At 45.4% G+C, this 21,873-nt stretch overlaps 1 protein-coding gene across 1 annotated transcript; it reads left to right on the top strand.

Annotated features, from left to right (window-relative positions):
- Window positions 1-1,235: 1,235 nt before the first annotated feature.
- On the top strand, window positions 1,236-20,820 carry SGPP2 (sphingosine-1-phosphate phosphatase 2; the record flags this gene model as incomplete). Its single annotated transcript, XM_009074417.1, has 4 exons — window positions 1,236-1,394; window positions 11,263-11,442; window positions 13,824-13,913; window positions 20,278-20,820. Coding segments are annotated over 4 exons (972 nt in total), but the record flags the coding sequence as incomplete, so codon positions are not given.
- Between the last annotated feature and the right edge of the window lie 1,053 nt (window positions 20,821-21,873).

Raw genomic sequence — 21,873 nt, 5'->3', positions numbered from 1 at the left:
ATATTATATATATACACATATATATATCCCTTTTTTCCTGAAGTGTAGAGGTGTTCTATAAAATGTGATTCACTTGCATGTTGTTCCTGCTAACAGAGAGGCTTTTTAGTGGTGTCCTAGTCCCAAAGAGCAGCAGCAAACCTTTTCTAGACACTTTGGCCAAAGTGTCCAAAGTCATTGCCACTTGGCAATGGCAATGTGTGCTGTTCTGTGGCTTCCCAGCATTCGAGGGACGGGGGGGCACTTCTCTGGAGGGCTGGGTGTCACCTTTTAGAAGAGCGTGTTAGATGGGGTACATCTAATGACATCATCTAGCTGCCAGATCCAGAGAAAAATAAAATCTCCAGCTTAATAAAATGAATAAGTAAAGTGCTAAAGTGTCACTGTTTGCAATGTACCTGCTGGAAATTATTAAAGAGACAATCTAGTCATTGTTATTTAAAGATCTTGGAGTGAAAATCTGGTGGTGACAGGGCCAAGTGGGCAAGCCTTCTCTCTGCCAGCTCACAGCCTTGTTTGCCCCTGGATCTGCTCATGCTGCTGCAGCTGCTGAGCCCAGTCCCATGCAGAGGCTGTAGCTTACAGCCATGGGGTGATCCAATGAGCATCCCACTGTAGGGAGCACGGATTTCCAGGCACATGGAAGAGCCCAGTGTTGAGGGCAGTGCTGGAGATGCTATTGTCAGTAGCATCTGGCAGCAAATTTCAGGGACTTTGCTATAATGAGGCAAATTTTAAATGGTTCAGTAATTGCTCTTGATGTTTTTCATCTCAAAACACATTTGCAGTGAAAGAAATGGTGACTTTGTCTGCAGATTTCGAAACTGTTTATGAAGTACACTTGGTTACCTGGGAGGAAAGGCTGATCTGATCCCTTGAAAATCTGTCAGTGTGACTGCTACCTTAATTAGTTTGAATAGATTTCTGCTCTGCAGGAAATGTAATTGAGCTATTACTCTAGTCTTCATTTTAGTATAGAAGTTGTACTTCATTTCTTGACACTCGTTATAATAAATTGTTTGGTTTAAGGACTTTTTGGGCTGAAACTGAAGGAGGGAAAGCCTAGGCTGGGTGTGAGAAAAAATTATGATCTGCAGAAAAGATGATCTGCAAGGTCCATTCCAACCCTTAAATCCTATGATTCTAAGACTGGGAACTGTAGCAATTAAAATATCATAAATGTTTGCTATCCTTTTCTAAGTCACTAAAACTTTGTAAAATTCTCTCGTTTCCAGGGTTATGCACAGAAGTATATTGTGAAGAACTACTTCTACTACTACTTGTTCAAGTTTTCAGCTGCTTTGGGTGAAGAGATTTTTTATATCACTTTCCTTCCATTTACTTACTGGACTATAGATCACTCTGTGTCTAGAAGAATGATAATTGTTTGGTCTGTAAGTATTTCTATGATGAATTTAGATGTTAATTCTGTCTCCATAGCAAATGAATATTTCAGAATAAGAATCACCCTTCAAACAAAGAAACACCAACACTGTTTATATGTAAGTAGCATGTTCAGGAATCAGAGGCATTGTGATGCTGAGAGAAGAGGTGAGAGGCATGAGCTGATGCAGAGTGTCTGTTCATCTCTGTCAAATCTTGGACTGACTTGTTTTTTTTAAGCCCAATCACCGATTGAGCTGCTTTTGATAAGGTTTGCACAGAACAGTTGGGAAAACACTTCCTTCTCAATGTGTCATAGTATTTTAAGGATCATTTTGCATCCCTTTAGGAAAATCTGTCTCTTATTCCGATTTCTTCTGCATAACTTCTTCATATAGTTCTGGCTCAGTTGAAATTACTGTAAGTCTGATGGGAAGGGGATGTGCAGGCTGCAGTGGAATGAGCAGGTGCTTCTGCAGTTATTTGATGGGAGAGGGTGGAATCAGATTCCCTATTGAAGGCTAAGACTTAAAAGCATTGTTTTTTGTTAACATAAGAGCATTCCCAAACTAACTGGGTTCAGCATTGCTTCAACCTTCACAAATGCAGTTTGGGGTATCCAGTATAATGTATTTCCATTCTGACACTGAAAAAACAGTAGATAACCAGCCACTTCAGCTTGGGAATGATTGTTTTGTTACTGACATTGTTTATCTTGGTATTGATCAGATCTTTGTTGCCCAAAGACCGTTTTAGAACATTCAAGGGAGGTATGGAGCATCTCTGGCAGATGACAGACCCTGGAGGTTTAGCTGTCAATCTACACTGATTTAAGAAATTGAAGCTTGGTAAAAACTTGGATGTCATACTTAGCTTTGTTTCTTTACAGTGAAGCTTCTCTATGATTTAGTCAATTCTGGTAAATAATGTTCTGTCTCTTGACCAAATAATAAAAGCAATTTGAATTGGGTCATACGCTTCAAATGCACCTGGACTTGGGCAGAAGGCATTGGTTGCTCTGTGCCAGTAACCCTAGTCAATGCACTTCATAAAGAAAACATGAAAAATAACTGGCAAGTGAAATTTAGAAGTAGGTGGACACTGTATAATTAGAGCTGGGTTTTGGCCAGGAATACACCTACTGCTTCTGGAAACGTGCCACAGAAGATGATAATTGGTAGTCACTGCCTTCTGGGTTTGCATATTGCTCAGAAAAATCACTCTTTAGAGCTCCTTGCATGCCTTTCTGCACATTTTTCTTGCCTTCTCCTTGCAAGGAGTTCATCTGAGTACTGGCCGGATCTAGTCTGCTTTAATGAGAGTATTCAAGCATGAGATATTAGGATTATTATTATTTTCCCAGTTACTGAGGGAGTTGTGGGGTTGCATTTCATACTGAAAAGGGGAAGCTGTTTTAAATATACAGGCTTGCAACAATCTGTATCTTTAAAACGTGTTAATTATATGTAATTGTGAAACGGCTAAAAATGTCTGTGCAGGACATGTGTTAATGCCATGGCAAGCTCAGCTGGGTGGGTTAGTTTCTGGTGAGAAGACTGTGAGCAGGAACTGGCATTTATGGTATGGTGAGAGCTGGCAGTCTGTCTTATAGAATCATATCATTCTTTGAGTTGGAAGGGACCTTAAAGATCATCTAGTTCCCATCCCCTGCCATAGGCAGGGACACCTTCCACTAGACCAGGTTGCTCAACCTGGTCTTAGACTCCTTGGTCATGTATGTGACAGCACAATTAGTTTAGCTGCATGGGAAACACCAAGGTGTCAGTGGTGAAAAAGCTGTGCTTTTAACTGACTGGGAGGTTTTTGGCAATAGCACTGGAAGGACACATGTCTGGTGACACAGCAGAGAGCAGGAGTGCAGATCCACAGGCTCTGTCCAATCCAGAGTTTTGAAGAAATGCTTCTCAGTGGATGGTGATGAGGTGGGGCTGAGAAGAGCATTAGATAAAAGCAAAAATCCAGGTTGCCTGATAGTCTCTGACAACTGCTGCCAGTGGAAGGCTGGGAAGGCCATGAAGGAGCAAGTGCAGCACCCAGGCATGTTCTGCAGGAAGCTCTTACCCATTGGGGAAAGGAGTTGGTGTCAAAGGGAGAGCCCTAAGGAGAAAGTGGTAGTAGTAGTAGTTCCCCATTAAAGGGGATGTTCAGGATGAGGAGAGGCTGTTAGTGAAGCTCTTCAGCAGGGAGAGTGAGTAGACCAGCAATGACCTCTTCATGACCCTGGTGTGAAGTGCATGGGTATGTTGGGAGCACAGTTGGCAGGGATGGTGGTGACAAAGAGGATAAGACCATCAGCTGGGAGAATTGAGCTTATCCAGGAGCACTGGAGAAATAGAGTGGTGCTGAGGGTGGTACTTTGTTTTGTGCTATTTGGGACTTAGACCTGTGAGTTTCTACTGCAAGTTGGAAACCACAGTGGCAATGTCCCAGCATGAATCAAGCAAGTTTCTTCCCTTCAAAATTCAAGCAGTATTAAGACTGTTTACAAAGCCTTCCTGCCATCTTATCTGTAATAGTTTATGCAGAGCCAGTCACCCCCATTTGAGAAAGCTAATTTCAAACTGGAGTAGGGCCAGGGATGATTAAGGAACAGGCTATTTTCTGAGCAGAGACTGAAAGCTTAGATAAGTCCCTAGCAAAATGAAGCTGGAGAGAGAATGGGGATGGCTGCAAACACCAGGGGAAGGAAGGAGCTTCTTGAAATAAAAGTACAGTCACAAGAAGAAACATGCCTAAGACAGTCGTAAATAAGTTACATTGAACCCAAAGGTTGTGAAATAGCTCTAGAAGGGTGAAGGGCAGTAGGAAAAATTATGAAGAGAGTTTATTTCAGCAGCAGAAGAGGAGTGGCCTTGGTCCCCTGGGATGCCTTCTCTAGCCCTGGGTCACCAAAACCAGCTGCTTGTGCTTTTCTGTTTAGGTGGGTGGCTCTAGGAAATGCTGGCTGGTCACTTCCAGGTGCTTTGGAAGCTTAAAGCAGCATCTTGGGCTTCTAAGGTGCCTTTCCTTTGAGGATTCACAGTATATATGTAGGCTTTACCTTTGTAGATACACAGAGGAAATAACTGCCTGAACCATCTGAGCAGTGCTGAAGGTTCCCTGGTGTCTTTGCTTCTCTTCTTCAGCAATTTGAAATAAACACTCTTGAACCTGCACATATGAGGCTTTGATGTCTGTGACTGTTGTGACTTCAACAGGAAGTGCCAACTTCACACGAAACAGCCTCCAAATGTGCTTTAAATCTACCACACAGCTCAAGAGGTGAAAATTCACTTTGGTTTTGGCTATTTGTGGAGTTGTAGCTTGCTCTTGTATTATTTTCTGCACTGCTTCAGGTTTGAAAAGTTTATTTGAGTGGGGAATTTCAGAGGTAAAATAGACACCTGGGAAAAAATTAGTTTCAGTTTGCTATTCAGCATACCTGGAAATTTATTTTGTTCTTGGTTTTTATTTTTCAGGGTATCCACACCTCTTTATAGACCATAAAGCTTTAATTCATACAATATACACAGGAGCTGGCCCGCATGGACTTTGTTGGGGCAGGTGTGGAAGCTGTCAGCATGTGACAGTGATAAGCTGCTGACTCAGGGAAGGCAGAGTTTGGGTGGCTGCTGATGCTGCTGATGCCAAGCTCTGCCTACCAGGCTGTGTGTGCCCCTCCGGGCTCCTCGAGCTGTGCTGGGTGTGGACATCTCCAGCAAGTCTGAGAAGGTCCTGGGTCTGAATCCATGGCTTCCCATCTTGCTTCTCGGAGGATCAGTATTCCAAAGGCTGTCAGCACCCAGTCACTAAGGAATTATGAGCTCTGAAGTCTCTTTCAGGGTGACAAGGCATTTCCTAACCAGCAGGAGTTTACCTGCAATCATGATGCCACTGACATTACTGTGTGGTGATTGAATCCCTGGGCACTGGTTTGACAACTCCCTTCGAAGCAAACGTTGGGCTTAATGATTCTTATGTGTTTGTTAGTTTTAGTGCTTTTGCCACATTTCACCAAAACAAGCCTGGAACAGCTGATAAACATAGTCACTTGCAAGTCAAGCTCTTTAAAGTGCCCTGTATTACCCTTCACAAGAGCATGTGAAACTGTATTCAGGCATGTAAGTGACTGCATAATGTCAGAATACAAAAATAAATGGCCCATACAAGAAAATGCTATGTGCAAGTTGATAAAGTGTTGACTGAAAGGGAATTTTGGATGTGCTGGTAGCTGTACTCTACCCTTGAAGAAAAAGTGCCAGTGAGACTTTCATAACAGAGGCCAGCTGTGAATCATGAAGCTGAAGCTTAAATTGGAAACCTTTTCTATTTCACTAGATCTACTAGGTGTAGCAGTTTCCCAGGTTTAGGTGTTAGATGACAAACCAGATCAATGTGACAGTACTTTTTCCTTGAAGTAAGAATTTCCTTCTTTAAGTCCATTGTAAGATAGTCAACTACAACACATAGTTTTTGTCCAAAGGCTTCTTTAAAAGACAGAGTGAACGTGCTAGGGTGTTGTTTGTACTTCTGGAAGCATGAGGTTCTGCTGACGTTCTAGTTTTGTGTTTCTGAGGTCTGAATTGAGACAAAGTCCTTATTCCATATTTATCTCTTTATTTTGGGGAAGCTGTCTGTGCTGTCTCTTCCCTCTCCCTATCTCCTGCTGTCCCTTGCTGTGATGTGCATGCTGTGCTGCTTGTGGTGTGCTGGAAACCTGCCTCTTGCATTTGCTGTTCCCACTGTGGCTGGGACAGCCCAAGTGTTTGAGAATCTCACCAGCTCAGTGTGACCTTGAATGTCCTATTGTGCCTGACCAAACCCTTGGTAAACACGTAAAGTTCCTGTGCAGCTAGCACAAGATTGATGTATTTTCTGGAAAACAATCATCATGCTGGAAATGGAAGATGCTTGAGCTCTCACAGCCAGCTGCACTCTCCCATAAAGCCTTAAGGAGGACACCAGCCTTGCAGTTGCTGTTGACATCTCTGCATGCAGGGAGAGGATGGAGGTGCAGGGAGAGGATGGGGGGAGGACACAATCAGAGGGTCCTTAGGGCCCACCAGGCTGGGAGTGCCTGGAGCTCCTCTGCTCCACAGGGTTTTCTCCATGTGGGCTGCTGCCAGGCTGAAGGACCAACAGTGCCTCTCAGTGACTTCATGGTGTGTTTTTCTGCAGCCAAGCCTTGGCTCTTGGCATTGATGTGGGGGTAGGAGGAGTATCTCCATGAGAATGTGCTCTTCCTTGCCCTCCTCTTTCGCTGTGAACTGAGTGATGCCCGAGGGACACAGTCACAGCTAATATCTGCTGTGGTGTTTATCTGGTCACTTAGGCTTTAGTTGGGGATGCTGAGAATAGAAGCTGTGAATGGTGCTTGGTTTAATTTCTGTATGGTAAATCAAAGTCATGCCTGCCTCGGCAACCACATAGTCTTTGCTTCTGCTTGACTAATCTCCTGCAAATGCCAGTTTATTAATAGTGCATCCTTCTTTTTTTTTTTTTTCCCTGATGTGCTCAGTCACTCCTATCAGTGCATAGTGGTTATGAAAGAAACCAAAGCAACATCATTTTCAAACTGTAAATTTCCTTTCTGGGAAGACGACACAGAGTACTGCAGGCCAGGGTTTCTAGAGCCAGGTTATAGAGTTTCTATTTCAGAGCCAAAATAGCAGATTCAAAGTCAGGCTGCCACACTGTGAGTCTCAGGAAACAAGTCACCAATGCTATTTGACCCCATGTCTTCTCTAGGATTTCATCTTGTCCTTTTAATAGATCAATAGCGCTGATAGGAGAGCTGGAAAATCAGAAGTTGAAAATAAAGATGTTCTGATTCCCAATGCTAGCTGAACTATTACAGAATACAAAAAGAATTGCTCCTCCTGACCTTCACATGCCTGTGGGAGGCTCAGGTGTGTTTGTCCCTGTGCAGAGGCTGAAGCAGGGGAGGGATGGTGAAGAATGCACACATACAGCACACCTGCAGCACTCAGCCTCTTTCCTAAATCCTGCCAGGCTCAGGGTCCAGGCAGCTGCCTTGGGATGGTTCTACACAGGGAATTGCACCCTGAGGCACCAGGGCTGTGCCTCTGCCTACAGAACTGGCTGGACTATGTGTCTGCCTACCTTCGTGCGTGCCTGCACCGTGGTGGTAAATCTGCTTGCAGCACTCTTGCTTTCTGCCACGGGTGTGCTGCCCACAGCAAATGCAAGAGGAGTGGTGGAAAACCTTTGCAAATGCCAGACACCACCTGCAGGTGAGCAAAACCTCTTCTTCGATGGTTGACACAATACCAGAGGTATGTGAAGGTCACTTTATGGGACTGTGATGCTCGGGGTGGGGGGGAACAGCCCCTCCACAGGGAACTCCTGTGATTGTTGGCACAAACTGCATTGGCATCTGCACCTGTGTGGGTACTAATGCCTTGAGTTTGATTCTATGACTGTTCAACAGAGAACTGTTAAAACACAAAGATAGATTCGTCTTGTTTACCCTGGTACAAAGGCACAGGTGAGGATGTATTTTTGCAGACAGACCAGTATATGACTCAGAGCAAAATAAGAGGAAGCTCTCAGAAAAAGACTACAGAGGCTGTCATGCTGCTATGGCAACTGCCAATTGCCTTTGTGTAGTAAAACGTAATGCTCTTGGCCCAAAGTGGCAATATAGCTTTGCCTTTCCCTCACCTGATGTCCTGGCTTACTTTAAAGGATTGCTGTTGCCCTCACACAGCACAGGCCACCACTGCTGTACTGGTAGGACCCAGAGCTTGAGGAAATTCTTGATCTTAAGTTGCTTACAGTATAGCAAGAAAAAAATTATCTGAGAGGGGAACAGGCAAGAAGTCTTTACCCGAGTATTTTTTTTAACGCTGCTTGCATTTGTTGTACAGAAAAACTTTTGGAATGGAGCATGGTTTGAGTCTGACCCTGATCAGCTGCTACGTGGTGACATGCTCCTGGGACAAGCCTTAATCCACCCTCCTTTGTGTCTGTCCAAATCCATCGTGGGTGCATGGTTTGGCTTACCAAGGGCAGGCTGCAAATCATGGGAAATTACCCAGTTCTGTGAACCTGGCCAGTCCTGAGTTGCTTGCTGGTCCACATGCAGGGTAATAATTTCTGCCCATGCTAAACTTATTCCAGGGTCATCAGAGCTTTTCAGCATTGAACAAATAGGTAATTCACAAGTACCTGAGGCTTAGCTCTGTGCTGATCTTCAGCCTGTCCTCCAGGTCCAGCTATCCATCTCCCTTCTGCTTTCCAGTGCTTCCATGTTTATGTTTTACGAAGTTTATTGCAGGGATTTTCTCATCTGCTAGGATGATAAAAGCTGGTTACAGGCTGCAAGTTTCAGGCTACTTGTTTTCTTTCTGGGGACTGTTAGAGAGCGAATCCAAAATAATTGAGAAATGGGGTCAGGAAATAATGAAATGTGGCTTGAGAAGAGAGTATGCCACTTTGCCAAAATAGATGCATACTCTCCTCAGAAGCTGAGAGCCACAGCAGAGTGCAATCCAGATACAGCCTACAATGAAATGTAATGCTCTAAGTGTGTTTCTGCAAAGTACTTGTCATGTAGTGATCACATCCCCATGGTGTCCTGGTGGCCTCCTACTTTGGGATGCTTTTTTTTGTTATTGCTTGTGGCTGAGCAATGATGTACTTGCCATCTTTCACCTCTTAGGGAAGCTTGCCAGTTTAGCTGGTGAGGGGTGTTTTACTGCACCCACAACTGCTGCTTCTCTCCAATAATCCAGGACATTGTGTGTAAAGCCACGTGCACAGTATCCAGATAAGGTAAGCAAAGGTCTAGTGCTTCAGAGAACAGTGCTTAGTCTGAGAGTATTTTGGATTCCTTCATGTCACCTCCCCTTACTGTCTATACAGTATGTGTTTTTTAAAAGTAGAAGGGCCAGAATTTTATCTGGAATGCTAGGCAGGAGGCTGTTGTGAGGATGCCTGGTTTTTTTTGCTTACCCATACCACCTCCAGCATTCAGCCTGTTTTTCACCATCAAAGGAGTCCTAGCATAGCCTTCATTTCAGAGATGACTCATTTCCTTTTCTATAGTGCTCTTATGTACTAGCACTAATAATACTTCCACAAGTGGAAGTCATTATTATAGAGGACTGCTGATCATCTGGCTCGTCCTACCTTGCCTCTCAGATGGTATCACGAATGGCAGCCTCAATGTTTTATGTTCTGTTGGAGAGAGTAATTTTGCTTTCAACTCTGGAACTTAATTAAGTTCCAAAGATGTGTCTGCATCCATTTGGAAACTGATGGCACTAACCAAATAAACCCACACAGTGTTTTTTAAAACACATTTGTTCCTTGAGCTTTTGTTTACTGTGAACAGTCTGGGGCAGGGTATTTGCTGTATGCCCCATGTGTCCTTAGGAGCAGCCAGGCATGTCACACCTGGTGCTGATAATAAGGCAGTAACGTCCTGACATGATGAGGGATAAAGGATGCAAAGGCACTAGGAGTCATTTTTCCAGGCTCTGGTGCTGGCTGGAAGTCTAGCACTCTATGCAGCTTGTGCTTTGCTGTAAAGAGAGGAATGAAGGAATGTGACTTTTGGCTTTTTCCTGGTCCTGCCTTGTGAATCCTGAATCCTGAGGTGTTTCTTTTAATATGAAACCATTTTTAAATGGCTGGTGGGAGAGAGGGATGCAATGTGGCTGGTGACAAATGTGGCAGTGGATGATCGTGTTGCTGTTCTAGCATATGGCTAACACCAGCATGGGAAGGATGTTATTTTAAGACCCCTCCTTTGCTACTGGAAGTGTGAGAAGCAGAACAGCGAGTCGTCTCGCACACCAAGTAAGCTTTCATGGTAGACATCAGTTAATCTGATTTTTCTATTAAAAAAGTAATGGGACAAAGAGTTGCTTTGTTTTGAAAAGCTTGCTTTGCCTATGTTTGACATGCTATCTAAAAGGAGGAGGGTAGCAATAGGAAGCAAATACATCCTCCAGGATAGCCTGGCTGACTCTTCGCAGTCCTTCTCACTGTGGATGCAGAAAGCCTGCAGTCTTTGGGAAGAGGATGCTGAGGAGCAGAGGATGTCAGCACTGTGGGTGCCCTGGGCATGACTGGATGGGCTGCACCTCTCAGAGATGCTGAGCTTTTCCTCTTGCCTCTGCATCCATTGCTTACCTGAGAATGTGATGTTTCCCCCTAGAAGTAGTGTTGCTGTGCCCAGGAGCTGATTAATGGAGCCTTTGCTTAGACCTTTGGTGCCCCAAGCAGGGCACAAAAGCCTTTTACTGGGGACTTAGGAGAACTGGTACTCATGTTACTTGTCCAGTTTTCCCCCTGCTGCCTCTCTGAGGATGCCAAAGTTGTCATTTAATGACCACACGGGTGGTGCATCCCAGCAGGGATCCCATCCTGTGGAGTGGGATCTGCTGGGAATGGGGGAGCTGGTGCTGTCCTCAGAGGGCTGCTGCATGCAGCTGGAAGGGGCATGGCTGGGCAAGGCAGTGATTTGAGGGTGGTGGTGGAAAAAAATCTCTTAAAAGTGTTTGCTTTGCAGGAGAGGGGCTGGGAGGGATAAGGAGGAAACTTAAACTTCTCTGGCATGGGGTGGGAGCCAGCTGTCTGTCTCACACTGTCCTGTATTGATGCATCTTGTCAGCCAACCCTCCTCTTGGTCCCACTTCTGATCAGGTTACCACACAGAGCAGTAAAGCCATCGCTTCCTTCCCTGACCGAGCTAATGGAAACCCCTTTAATAATTCAGGGGATAAATTCTGTGCTTGGGGAGGGGGTGGATTTTGCAGGACAAAGCAGAGAAATACAAGTGGTTCTTGGGTGGGCTGTGTGGGGATTGCCCTTGCTGACTGACAGCCCTGTGGCCTTTCCTGTCCCCAGATAGTGATGTACATAGGCCAAGTCTCCAAGGACATCCTGAAGTGGCCTCGGCCCCTCTCACCACCTGTGGTCAAGCTGGAAATGAGGACAAATGCTGAGTATGGGATGCCATCCACCCATGCCATGGCAGCCACTGCCATCTCCTTCTCCTTTTTCACTGCAACCATGAAGCAGTACAAGGTAGGGGACACAAAACAAGAAAAAGAAAATATCTATAAAAAAGAAAAGCTTGTGTCTGCTTCCAGAAAGCTACATAAATCTAGCAAATCCAAAGTTGTTGCCACTTCCAGAGGAGTTCTGTACTTATTTTCAGATGTGTGTTCTTTCCTGTGGTTGCCTGTAGTTGGCTGAGAGTAGACACAAAGAGAAATTGAGTGTACATCTCCTTTCTTTCACATGAGCCCTGCTCAGAGGTGCTGGTGGGCTGCCCTGCCCTGCTGTGGTTTGGTGGGTTTGCTGTGGTTTGCACACAAGGCGACAGTGGAGAGAAGGTGCCCAGTGCCTGCATTTTGTGCCCACCCTGTGCCTGCCAAGTCAGTGCTGCACACTGGGATGTGCTGGCTCCCCAGGAAAGCTCTATGTCACCTGTTCTCTGTGTGCAAGGAAAAGCATCCTTGCAAATCCCTTGGCTCTAGCAGCATACAGTATGATTTGGGAGCCTGATTGTCAGAGAAGTGACAGCAATTTCACTGCACTGAGCTGTAGGCTGCTTGGGGATGTCTCATCATTATTTTCCCTCATTATTTTTCTAAAAGGTTTATTTCCTGGAAACTCATTTCTTCATGATGGTTGTTTTCATTTCATTTTATGCATCCAAGCATGTATTTCCTGTACTCTAGCAGTAATAACTTCCTGCCTGCATTGTATTTAAGTATGTTGGTCTGCCCTCTGGGTATTTCAAAGATAAATCCATGTAACCAAGTGGGCTCACAATGCAGCCAGGGGGTCCTAGGTGTCCTCCCTGCAGTGCCAACTGTGTGCAGGGACAAAGATGGGTAATTGTGTCCTGGGACTGTAACTCATAGGAATGAATATCTCTGAATTACACCAAGAGCTCTGCAATAATTTAACTTACAGAATCCTCCAGTCCCAGCTGCAGAGCATCTCCTGCCCCGAGCACAGGGACAAATGAGCAGGTCAGTTGTGCCCAAAGCTGTGCTGTCAGCCTCCTTCTCCCTGGTCACTGGTCAGAGCAGCTTGACAGTGGGATGAGGACAAGGAGATGGAGCCATAAGATGGGATATTTGTCAGATCTGGAAGGCCAGAGCCGTCCCATGTGTCAGAGCTGCCAAGAAGACCTGGACAGCAGGATCTTTTCCTCCTCCCCAATCAACAAGTGACCAGTGGGACATGCAGCCCTTCACAGGCTTTCTTAGAAACTGCCATGAAACAATAAAGCTGCTGTCAAATAATTAAATGATTTAATTGCCTCTATTAAGAAGGAAAAATCTCCCAGTACATTATACTGCTATCTTCTTAAGCTGCCCTAGTCATCAATTACTGATCTGGACTAGCTCCCAGGCTGCCTGCTGAGGGGGGAGTAAAGTGGGTGTAAATCCTCCAAAGGCTTAGAGAGGTGAGGAAAAATAGTGTTTTATGAACTGGGAGTGACATCTGCAGCTGGGGCTGAGCTCTCTATTCAAGGAGCCAGAGTATGCTGGGGGAAAGGGTCAGAAGAGAGTTCTTATGCTTAACATTTCCACAGAAGCATTTTTGCACTGACCTGTGGCCACTCTGGTCAGTCATCAGCTTCTGACAGAAGGTAGAGCCTTTGTGTCAAATTGAGTGAATTAGTTGCATTTATTTATATTTTGAGTTGGTTTATTTTTTTACAGAAAAATCTCCTTTATGAACTGAAAGGAGCCCAGCAGCCCACTTGGTTTCAGGATTTGAATGAGTGGATTAAGGGCTAATATGTTAAGCTTATTCTTTACCAAATGTGGGGAGGTTTTTTCCTTTTTAAATGTTGATTTATTTAAATAAATGCTTCTTTCCATGTTCATAGGCAACTCAGATGGGAATTTAGCAAAAACAGCTTCATAAGAAGATGATTAAACCTTTAAGTGCCGCAGGGAAGAGTGGTCCTGACTGCTCTAATAGCTGGATTGTGGTTTCAGCCCAGACATTGATTCTTTCCCCCCAGACCAGTGCTCGAGGACTATTGATTACACTTCTGGTCAGGCTCTGCAGCTGTCATGATCCTCTCAGCTGAGCTGAGGCTGCAGTGCAACCTCAGGCATCGCTTATACAATATGCTGTGCCTTTTTCCTTAAGGTCTTTTAGCACTCCCATGGATTTTGCAGGTAGATATTGTAGGGAACAACTCTGCAAATGCCATCTGTTTCACAGGGTTCCCCACCCTGAGACTTGATCTTCACAAGAGCAGGCACCAATGGAACGACCTTCTGGCAGGATTGCATGTTGGCTGATGTGAGGTCTCAGGTCACATTAACCTCTGTGAGAAAGTACAGCTCAGGAGCTACTTCCCAGCATGAGATCCTTATGGCAGTCCAACTGCTTGATGTAATGGGTGTATCTAACTTTTTTTCCCCTTTTCACAGTATCCATTTGAACTTGGCCTGGTGGCAGCATTTGTGTTTTCGACGCTGGTGTGTCTCAGCAGGCTCTACACGGGGATGCACACAGTCCTGGTAAGGATGCCCTGCACCACCCCATGCTGGTCATGCCTCCAGCTCTGCAGCAGTTCCCATCTCCCACTCTTCAAGTGATGTATGACCTGACTTGGCTGTGCCACCACGGGAATCTAAGATTTGTGCCACTGGATTTCAGGCTGTACATTCAAAGGAGCTGTGAGGAAACCCTCAGGCTATTGCTATTTGTGTCCCCAGGGGAATGATTTATAGCACTTGGAAGGCAGCAGAGTGCGGGGGTTGAGGAGCCGGGTGAGGTCGGGTGGCATCTCATTTGTAGTCCTCTATTTTGAAATTTTAATTGCGAGGAATGTGCTTGAGCAACTGACGCTGCTCCTCAGATAAGCCTTTTGTGCAATAGTATCACTGTTTTCAGCAAGAAATACTCTGGGCTGGGTTAGCCTGGGAGTGTCAGGGGAGCAATTGCAGGTTGGTGAGTCACAAGAGTAAACCATGACAAGTGAGTCTGTCCCCCTTGGAGGGACAACAGGTCTCCTGTTACCATACAGGGACAAGGAATTTAAAAATATATGACAAGTTTCTTGTTTTCAGTTGGAAGGAAATGAATTAATTCTCAAAGGACTGAAATGCACAAATACTTTGTCTGAAAATAATCATAAAATATCTGTGACTTTCTCTGACGGACTTGTTGGGCACAGTTGCTTAGAGACATCAGTCCTGCTTTGGGAACAGATTTCAGTGTACCTGTGATCACACAGTAGCTGGTTCCTTCCTGACAAGAAGAAACATTATTGATCTATTCTATATCATAGTCAGAGGGGTGGTCTTGCTTCCCAAGTACAAATAAAAACTCCTAGATACTTCCCTGCAGGAGTATGAGATGCATTGTTGGTTGCACATGCATAAGCAATTGAATCTTTTTTACTAAGTAATACTTATGTTTGTAATGAGACTTGATGACTGTAAGACAGGAAGCCCTTATGAGATTAAGGTTATCTATAAAATATAGCTTGACCTTCCCTTTGAGGTCTAGTGGATCAAAACAATATCTTAGGTCGAAGCTGGAGACACCCTTTCTTGGCTAGTGACCTTAAGTCAATCAGTAAAAATTCTTTGCATACTTCTCTTGCTGGTCCATCATAATGAAAGACCCCTCTAAATTTGGATGGATTTTAGGGTAAAGAAGAAAAAGTCCTTTGTGCCTTTGACATGATAAAAAAGGGGCTTTAAAATAAGCTAATAATAAAAAAAGCTCTTTAGTTGAAATGTGAGTAATGCTGCCTTTAAAAAGGGCAAATTCAGTGGAGTCTTCATCCCCGTGCATGTTGTGGTGGGATGGAGCTGGGGAAAAGCCCAATGATCACAGCAGCCCAAATGCAACCCCTGTCTGCAGCATCATGCCACCCACAGTGACTGGTCTGGTGTCCCACTGGCAGTGATGAAGTCTTTTGGAGAAAAAGTGCAGTTCAGAGCTGTTTTGCACACTTTGAGGGATAACTCCCACCCTGAGCTCTGCACGATGCCATGGGCAGAGGCACAGCAGCAGCTCAGCCAAAACATAAGCTGAAAGAGCCTCTAATGGATTTTAAACTGAGGTCTTACTAGAAAGGATATAATTATGTATTAAGCAATCATAGTATTTCAGTAAAGCAAATGAATGGGTAACATATTCCCACTGACTTGGTGTAACTGAAGTTTTCCTGTTTGAGGAACCAGAGGAGGAGCTACAAGGACTTTGCATTTTGCTCTGCTGCAGCTGAAGCTCCAGTGTGGGAGCTCATCTTCTGTAGTCTCAGCTCTAGAGATCAGTCTGTATTTCAGCACTGCTGGCCTTCCTTTTGAATCAGGAGCAGCCTCAGAGAGCACAGTCATGTCAGTAGAAGAGATACTACCATTAAAGGCCTTGTGGAGAAGCAGTCAGCTGGTATGAGAGCTACCTGCATCATTATAGCTGTAACATAATGAATACTCTGCTTAGGAAAAGGAAATAAACACCCATTGCCTGGGCTGTTATCAGGAGAGCATCACCCAGCCAGAGAAAGGGGTGGAAGCAATGCACTCACATTGCTGAGGGGTAATTTAGTTGCAACAATTCACCTTCACCACCTCAACACCAGAATATCCCACGTGTGTGGAAAAGCAGGAGAAAGGCAGGATTATCTTTTTAGGTCTTAAATGATGGAGTCTTAGGACCTGGTAGAGAGGCAATCTGGAGTTTCCCGGAAAGGGCAGAGCAAAAATTTGGACACAATTTTGAAACAGTGGATCTGCAACGTTTCAGGGTTATCTTTAAGGGTCAGCAAGCAACTGGAGAAAATAGGACTGGTGGTTCTTGTTGTTTGCTTTTTTTCCCCCAGAGAATTGTATTTTAGAAAATAGCCTTTTGCCTTCCATCTTAAAATTTTGGTCCAAATTTTGGTCCCTGCCTCAGCTCAGGGGCCAAATTTTCCTGACTCATAGCTGCTGGAGCACATCTGAGTCACTTTGTGTTGGAAATGGTGAGAGGCAGTGTTCATGTGAGTGCACAGCATCCCAAAAGGATGTGAGATTATTGCAAACCATATTGGGAAGAACTTCATCAGGCAAGGGTAGACCCAAAGCAGGGGGAGGAGAGGAGGCTGTCAGCCTTCTCTGAACCCTGCAGGGCCAGCAGTACCAATTTCTCTGTGTGGTTTGGCATTCCCTGCAGTGGCAGAGCTGGCTCTCCTCCTGCTGCCCTGCCTCCAGCAGCAGCAAGGGCTCGAGGAGGCAGCTGGTCCCTCCAGAGCCACAGCTGATGTGGGGAGAACCTTCTTGGTGCTGCAGGTGCCCTGAGTTACAAGAGTGCCCTGTGCTGGTCAGAATGGTGGGCAGGGTACAGGGAGGAGTCAAAAGGTCACTTTTTACAACCAGAAAGAAACCTGAAAGTTGTTTCTGTAAACAGTTATTTTTCCCCCCCTGAGATATCCCAATTCAGTGTTGATGCATTTGTTGCTGATCACACCCAGCTCAGGAGGGAATGTTCTGGAACCCCTGCAATGCTCCTTTGCTGTGCTGTATGTCAAGGGTTTTAATATTATCATTAATCCTGAAATCATCTTACATGTTTTAAAGCTGATAAACACACAATGTATTCACATTGCTTTACACACTGTAGTACAGCCCTTGGAGGATAAAATAAAGTAACCTTTAGGAGTGGAAACCAAATAAGATTTTCCTGTTTAGGAGAGTGAGTAGTGTCTCACACTAAATGAAAATGTGAAGGAAATTCGGGCAATAAGTGACCATATACAAGACAGAATGGGAAAAGTGTTATTTTTGCGTTGATTGGCAGTATCAGGGAAGATGCTTGAGTGACACCATGTTTGGTAGTTTGTGCTGGTTTGATATTCTTGGGGACATTCTGTGTGTGTTTGCAATTCCAACTGTAGCTTCAGTGGGAAGAGCCTGGAGGGCCTCACCTTCAGAAAGCTTTTGCAATCCTAAAATGAATTATGCTCTACAAGAGCTGCAAGGGTGGCAGCAGTGGTGTTGGTACCCATGCACTGTGCTGCTGTCATCTTCTCCCAGCGACAGGCAGAGAGCATCTTCAATCCCTCAGTCCTGCATCCCAGGCATCACCTGCAACTGGCTGTTTGCCTCAGTTGTTTTTCTGTAGGTACCTGGAGCACAGCAAAGCAATCTGAACGACTGCAGCATTAGAAACCCCATGTGGCCTGTTCTTTGGGTGGCAAAGCAAACTGACAGCCCCAGTTAAAACTGCTGAGAGTGAGGCCTCCCTCGTGCTGAAGCAGGACAGGTTCTTGGCACTGGGTGAGGAGCAGGGCTGAGCTGTGGGGAGGCTTTTAGGGAGAGAGATGGAGCCTGTGCAGCAGTCGTCTGTGCCAAGGGAGCTGAAGCATCCCAGCAGGAGCACAGGAGGTTTTAGGTTCTGCTGGTAGTACTGCACCCTGAGCAAAATTCGTGCCTGCCCTTATTTAAAAATTCCTTTATAATTGCAGGCTTGGCGAGAGGCTAATCTGTTTACACAGCTGGATGGGCAAGAATGTGCTTCCTGGGAGTGCTAACAGCAGCTCCACCCCAGGAACTACTCTGGTCCCAGTCCTGGGGGCACAGCAGGGAGAGTCCAGAAAAGCAGTTTTTCTGGCAGAAATAGGAGCCATCCCATCATCTCCTTAGTTTAAAAGACAAAGAGGGAAAATATTAATTCTGCACTGCTAAATGTCTTTGTAAAGTGTTGGTCTGAACTCACCTGACTCCTCTGGGTGTTCAGGAGATCAAACCTCTTTGTGTGTACCAGGACCAAAGGGAGTCACCACTGACAGCTGTGGCTGGGCATGTCCTGAGCTCTCCAGCAGCTTCTAGTAAGGAGTCTCCAAAATGAGAAGCCCATATTTTGGTGGATGGGGGGAACACCACTGGCATCCGAGCTTTTTTTTGATCAGTAAATACATTGACCCCCTTTATAGATGTATTTACTTATGAACTGTATACACATACTACTGTACTGATACATGCATTATAAAACATACTACAAAATGTAAGATGAAGATAAAATAAGCACTAGTTTTAAAAAATAAATAGATTTTATTTTACTTATTAGTGGTGCAAAAAGTATGTTTCTCCCCCAGCCCATTGGGTTGCCTTGTGCACCCAGTTTGAAGACCATTGGTACAAGCCACTGGTCAGGGGCAGCTGGTTATGTGGGTCCTGCTTGAAAAATACAGCTGTGTTACTGTACTGGGACTGAAGGGGAGGATCATAAAATTCAGAAAGCTTTAATCAGGTCTGTAAATAGAGATTGTCTGCAGCTGGGTCAGGAAACGATGGAGTCATCTAGGTAAATCTGAGCAAAGCCTTTGTTAGGGAACGTTAATGTTTGGTTACATCTCTTTAGTTGGAACAGGAAAGCATGTGAACAGCTTTTGAGTTTTGCATCTTGATCACCTGCAGAGGGGGATTGAGAAGGACTTTTTCTTCTAGTATGAGGTGGGCAAACAGTGGGGTATGAAAAATGTAGGTACAGAGTGGGGATGGGATTTCTGAGCATCCGTGCTGGGAGCAACCTCCAGCATTTTTGTTCTGATGCCAAAATGCAAAGCGTGCCTTTATGTGTAAAGTTATCCTCTGAAAATTGATACCAAAATATGAATTATTGTGAAATATTGACACCTAATGGTATTTTACATACTAGACATTTGTGAACAATTTTGTGTACTTCCATGGCTGTCCTTATGTTATGGATGAGGGAATAATGTGAGTGGAAATTTGTATTAGGAATATGCAAAATGGCTCTAGGAGTCACTTAAAACCAAATGTACTGTGAATCTATTGCCTGGAAGTTCAGCTGTACTGGAGTAATGCATTTACCAGCATGTCATTAAGTATTTCTGTCGTGAAAAAGTCCCCTCGTTCCTGCCTCACTATAAATGAAGTTCACATAAATAATTCACTTTCAGACTGTGACCAAGCATGGTAATGCTCAGCTGTCATGACTTGGTGGAAAAAGATACAAGCTTGAGAAGAGGACATTTCTGTCTGTGACTAACTTGAGCTTTTGCAGTGCATTTTGTGGTCAGAGTACAAACTTTGCTGCCTCTGAGCAATGCTGGGAGAGCAGCACAGAGGAACTTGTTTTATTGCTTTGTACCTGGCTGCTCTCATACAGCAGCTTTTGTTAGGGGTTACTTACCTCCTGTCTCTCTTCCCAGCTTTGTGGTTGGCAATAATCAAGTTCTCAAAACACCTTATTTGCCTCTGTTAATAAATTAGGGTTTAACTATGTGCTTGCTTCAGGCACTGTACTGAAAGCTGGATTTCAGAGGTACTTGGACAACAAATTTCTTCTTGATGTATTCCTGCCCATCAGTGCTTACCTCACGCCATGGCTGGCAGGAGTCATGGCACACATGCCACATCCCACAGCTCTGTGCTTTTCATCCCTGGAGCTTGTGTTCCTGGGCAGGGTGCTTGTCTCTGACAAAGGGCAGCATCTTCCCATTTATGCAAAGCAAGTGATAATCCTACTGATCTGATGAAAGTCCTTGTAGGATTATGGGAGGGGAAGTGTTTGCGTAAAGGCAATTTGCCATGGTGTTGGCTCTGAGATGGAGATGTGCAAGTGCCTTTTCCACTGAGGTTGCAGGTGAAGAATGCTCTTAAAACATGAGAGCAGGTGAGGGGGAGAATAACACTTGCTCATGGGAAAAATGTGTCTACAATGCACAAGGCAACAACTGGGTTCAGGGATTGTCACATCTTGTTTAGCACAGGCTTCAGATTGTCCCTGCACATGGATAGTGCCATCACTGTGAATTCAGGGTGGCATTTCACTGCTGGGCACCTACTGATGCAGCTACTGGTCTTTTTTAGCCTGATTTATGTTCCAGGTCTCACAGAGTTCTTAACTGTGGTTTCTTTGCAGGACGTGATCGGCGGAGCACTGATTTCAGCTGTGCTGCTCATGCTCTTGTACCCTGCGTGGGACACGATAGATCACTTGCTGTTAACTAGTCCCTTCTGTCCACTGCTTTCCATAGTTGTGCCTCTTGTCTTATGTTACAACTACCCCAAACTAGACTATTACAGCCCTACCAGGGGAGACACCACCACTATCTTAGGAGCAGCAGCTGGAGCAACTGTGGGATTTTGGTTAAACAACCAGTACACTGCGCCAGCCTACGCCAGCCAAAGTTTTCAGCTCAGGTCTCCTCTGGTCACCAGTAAGATGATGACTGTGCTAGCCAGGTTCTTCGTAGGGATCTCAGTTCTTCTACTGACACGCTGGCTCATGAAGAGCATGGTCCTTGGTGTGCTGGGTTACTGGTACAAGTTTCCCATCCGTGACCTGGAAGCTCGGAGACGACTGGAAGTTGAGGTGCCCTATAAGTTTGTTACGTACTCCTCTGTTGGCTTCGCTGCCACTGTGATTGTGCCACTGCTGCACCAGCTGTTAGGACTGATGTGAGCACAGCACCTTCCTTACCAGGCGACGGGTGGCACCACCACTTCAGAGATGCAATAACTCAATCAAGGCTGGTAACTTGACCAAAAAAAGTGTTTTGTGCCTTTCTGCACTGGTGTGGTGGGTTGACTCTGGCTGGATGGCAGGTGCCCACCAGAGCTACTCTATCACCCTCCTCCTCAGCTGGGCAGGGAAGAGAAAATATAACAAGAGGTTCATGGGTCGAGATAAGGGCAGGAAGAGATCACTTACGGATTACTGGCACAGGCAAAACAGACTCGACTTGGGGAAATCAGTTTAATTTATTATCAAACAAATCCGAGTAGGATAATGAGAAATAAAACCAAATCTTAAAACATCTTCCATCCACCCCTTCCTTCTTCCTAGGCTCAACTTCACTCCCAAATTCTCTACCTCCTCTCACCCACCATCACAAAGGGACAGGGAATGGGTTTTATGGTCAGTTCATAACACGTTTCTGCTGCTCCTTCTTCCTCAGGGGTAGAACTCCTCACAGTTCTCTGCTGCTCCAGCGTAGGGTCCTTCCCACAAATACAGCACTCCTTCTCCAAAGTGAGTCTTTCCCACAGGCTACAGTTCTTCATGAACTGTTCCAGCATGGGACCCTTCCCTGGAGTGCAGGCCCTCAGGAACAGCCTGCTCAGGCTTGGACTCCTCTCTCCATGGAGCCACAGGAATCTGCTCCAGCATGGGCTTCCCATGGGGTCATAGCCTCCTTAGGGCATCTCCCTGCTCTGGCATGAGGTCCTCCGTGGGCTGCAGGGGCACAGCCTGTCTTGCCGTGGCCTGCACTATGGGTTAGAAATTGCTGACCCCACTGCACCCCATAACTTGAGACCCTTGGCTCAGGCAGCTAAAGATGACAAGCACAAAGCTGAAATCCCTGTGAGAGCAGCAGCAGGGGCTGGTTTGCTGTGGGGTCTGGGCTGCCAGGGAGCATGGATGTGCCTTTGCCTGCCTGGCTGTGGGACTGCCCCTGCTGAAACACTGGAGCAAGCCAAGGAGTGGCTCAGGTTTGGGGTATGGAGGAGCAAG

This window comes from Acanthisitta chloris, unplaced genomic scaffold (genome assembly GCF_000695815.1).
Source record: "Acanthisitta chloris isolate BGI_N310 unplaced genomic scaffold, ASM69581v1 scaffold13055, whole genome shotgun sequence".
Taxonomy (NCBI): Eukaryota; Metazoa; Chordata; class Aves; order Passeriformes; family Acanthisittidae; genus Acanthisitta; species Acanthisitta chloris.
The sequence above is the reverse complement of the archived record's forward strand: the minus strand, read 5'-3'. Positions and strand labels throughout refer to the sequence as shown.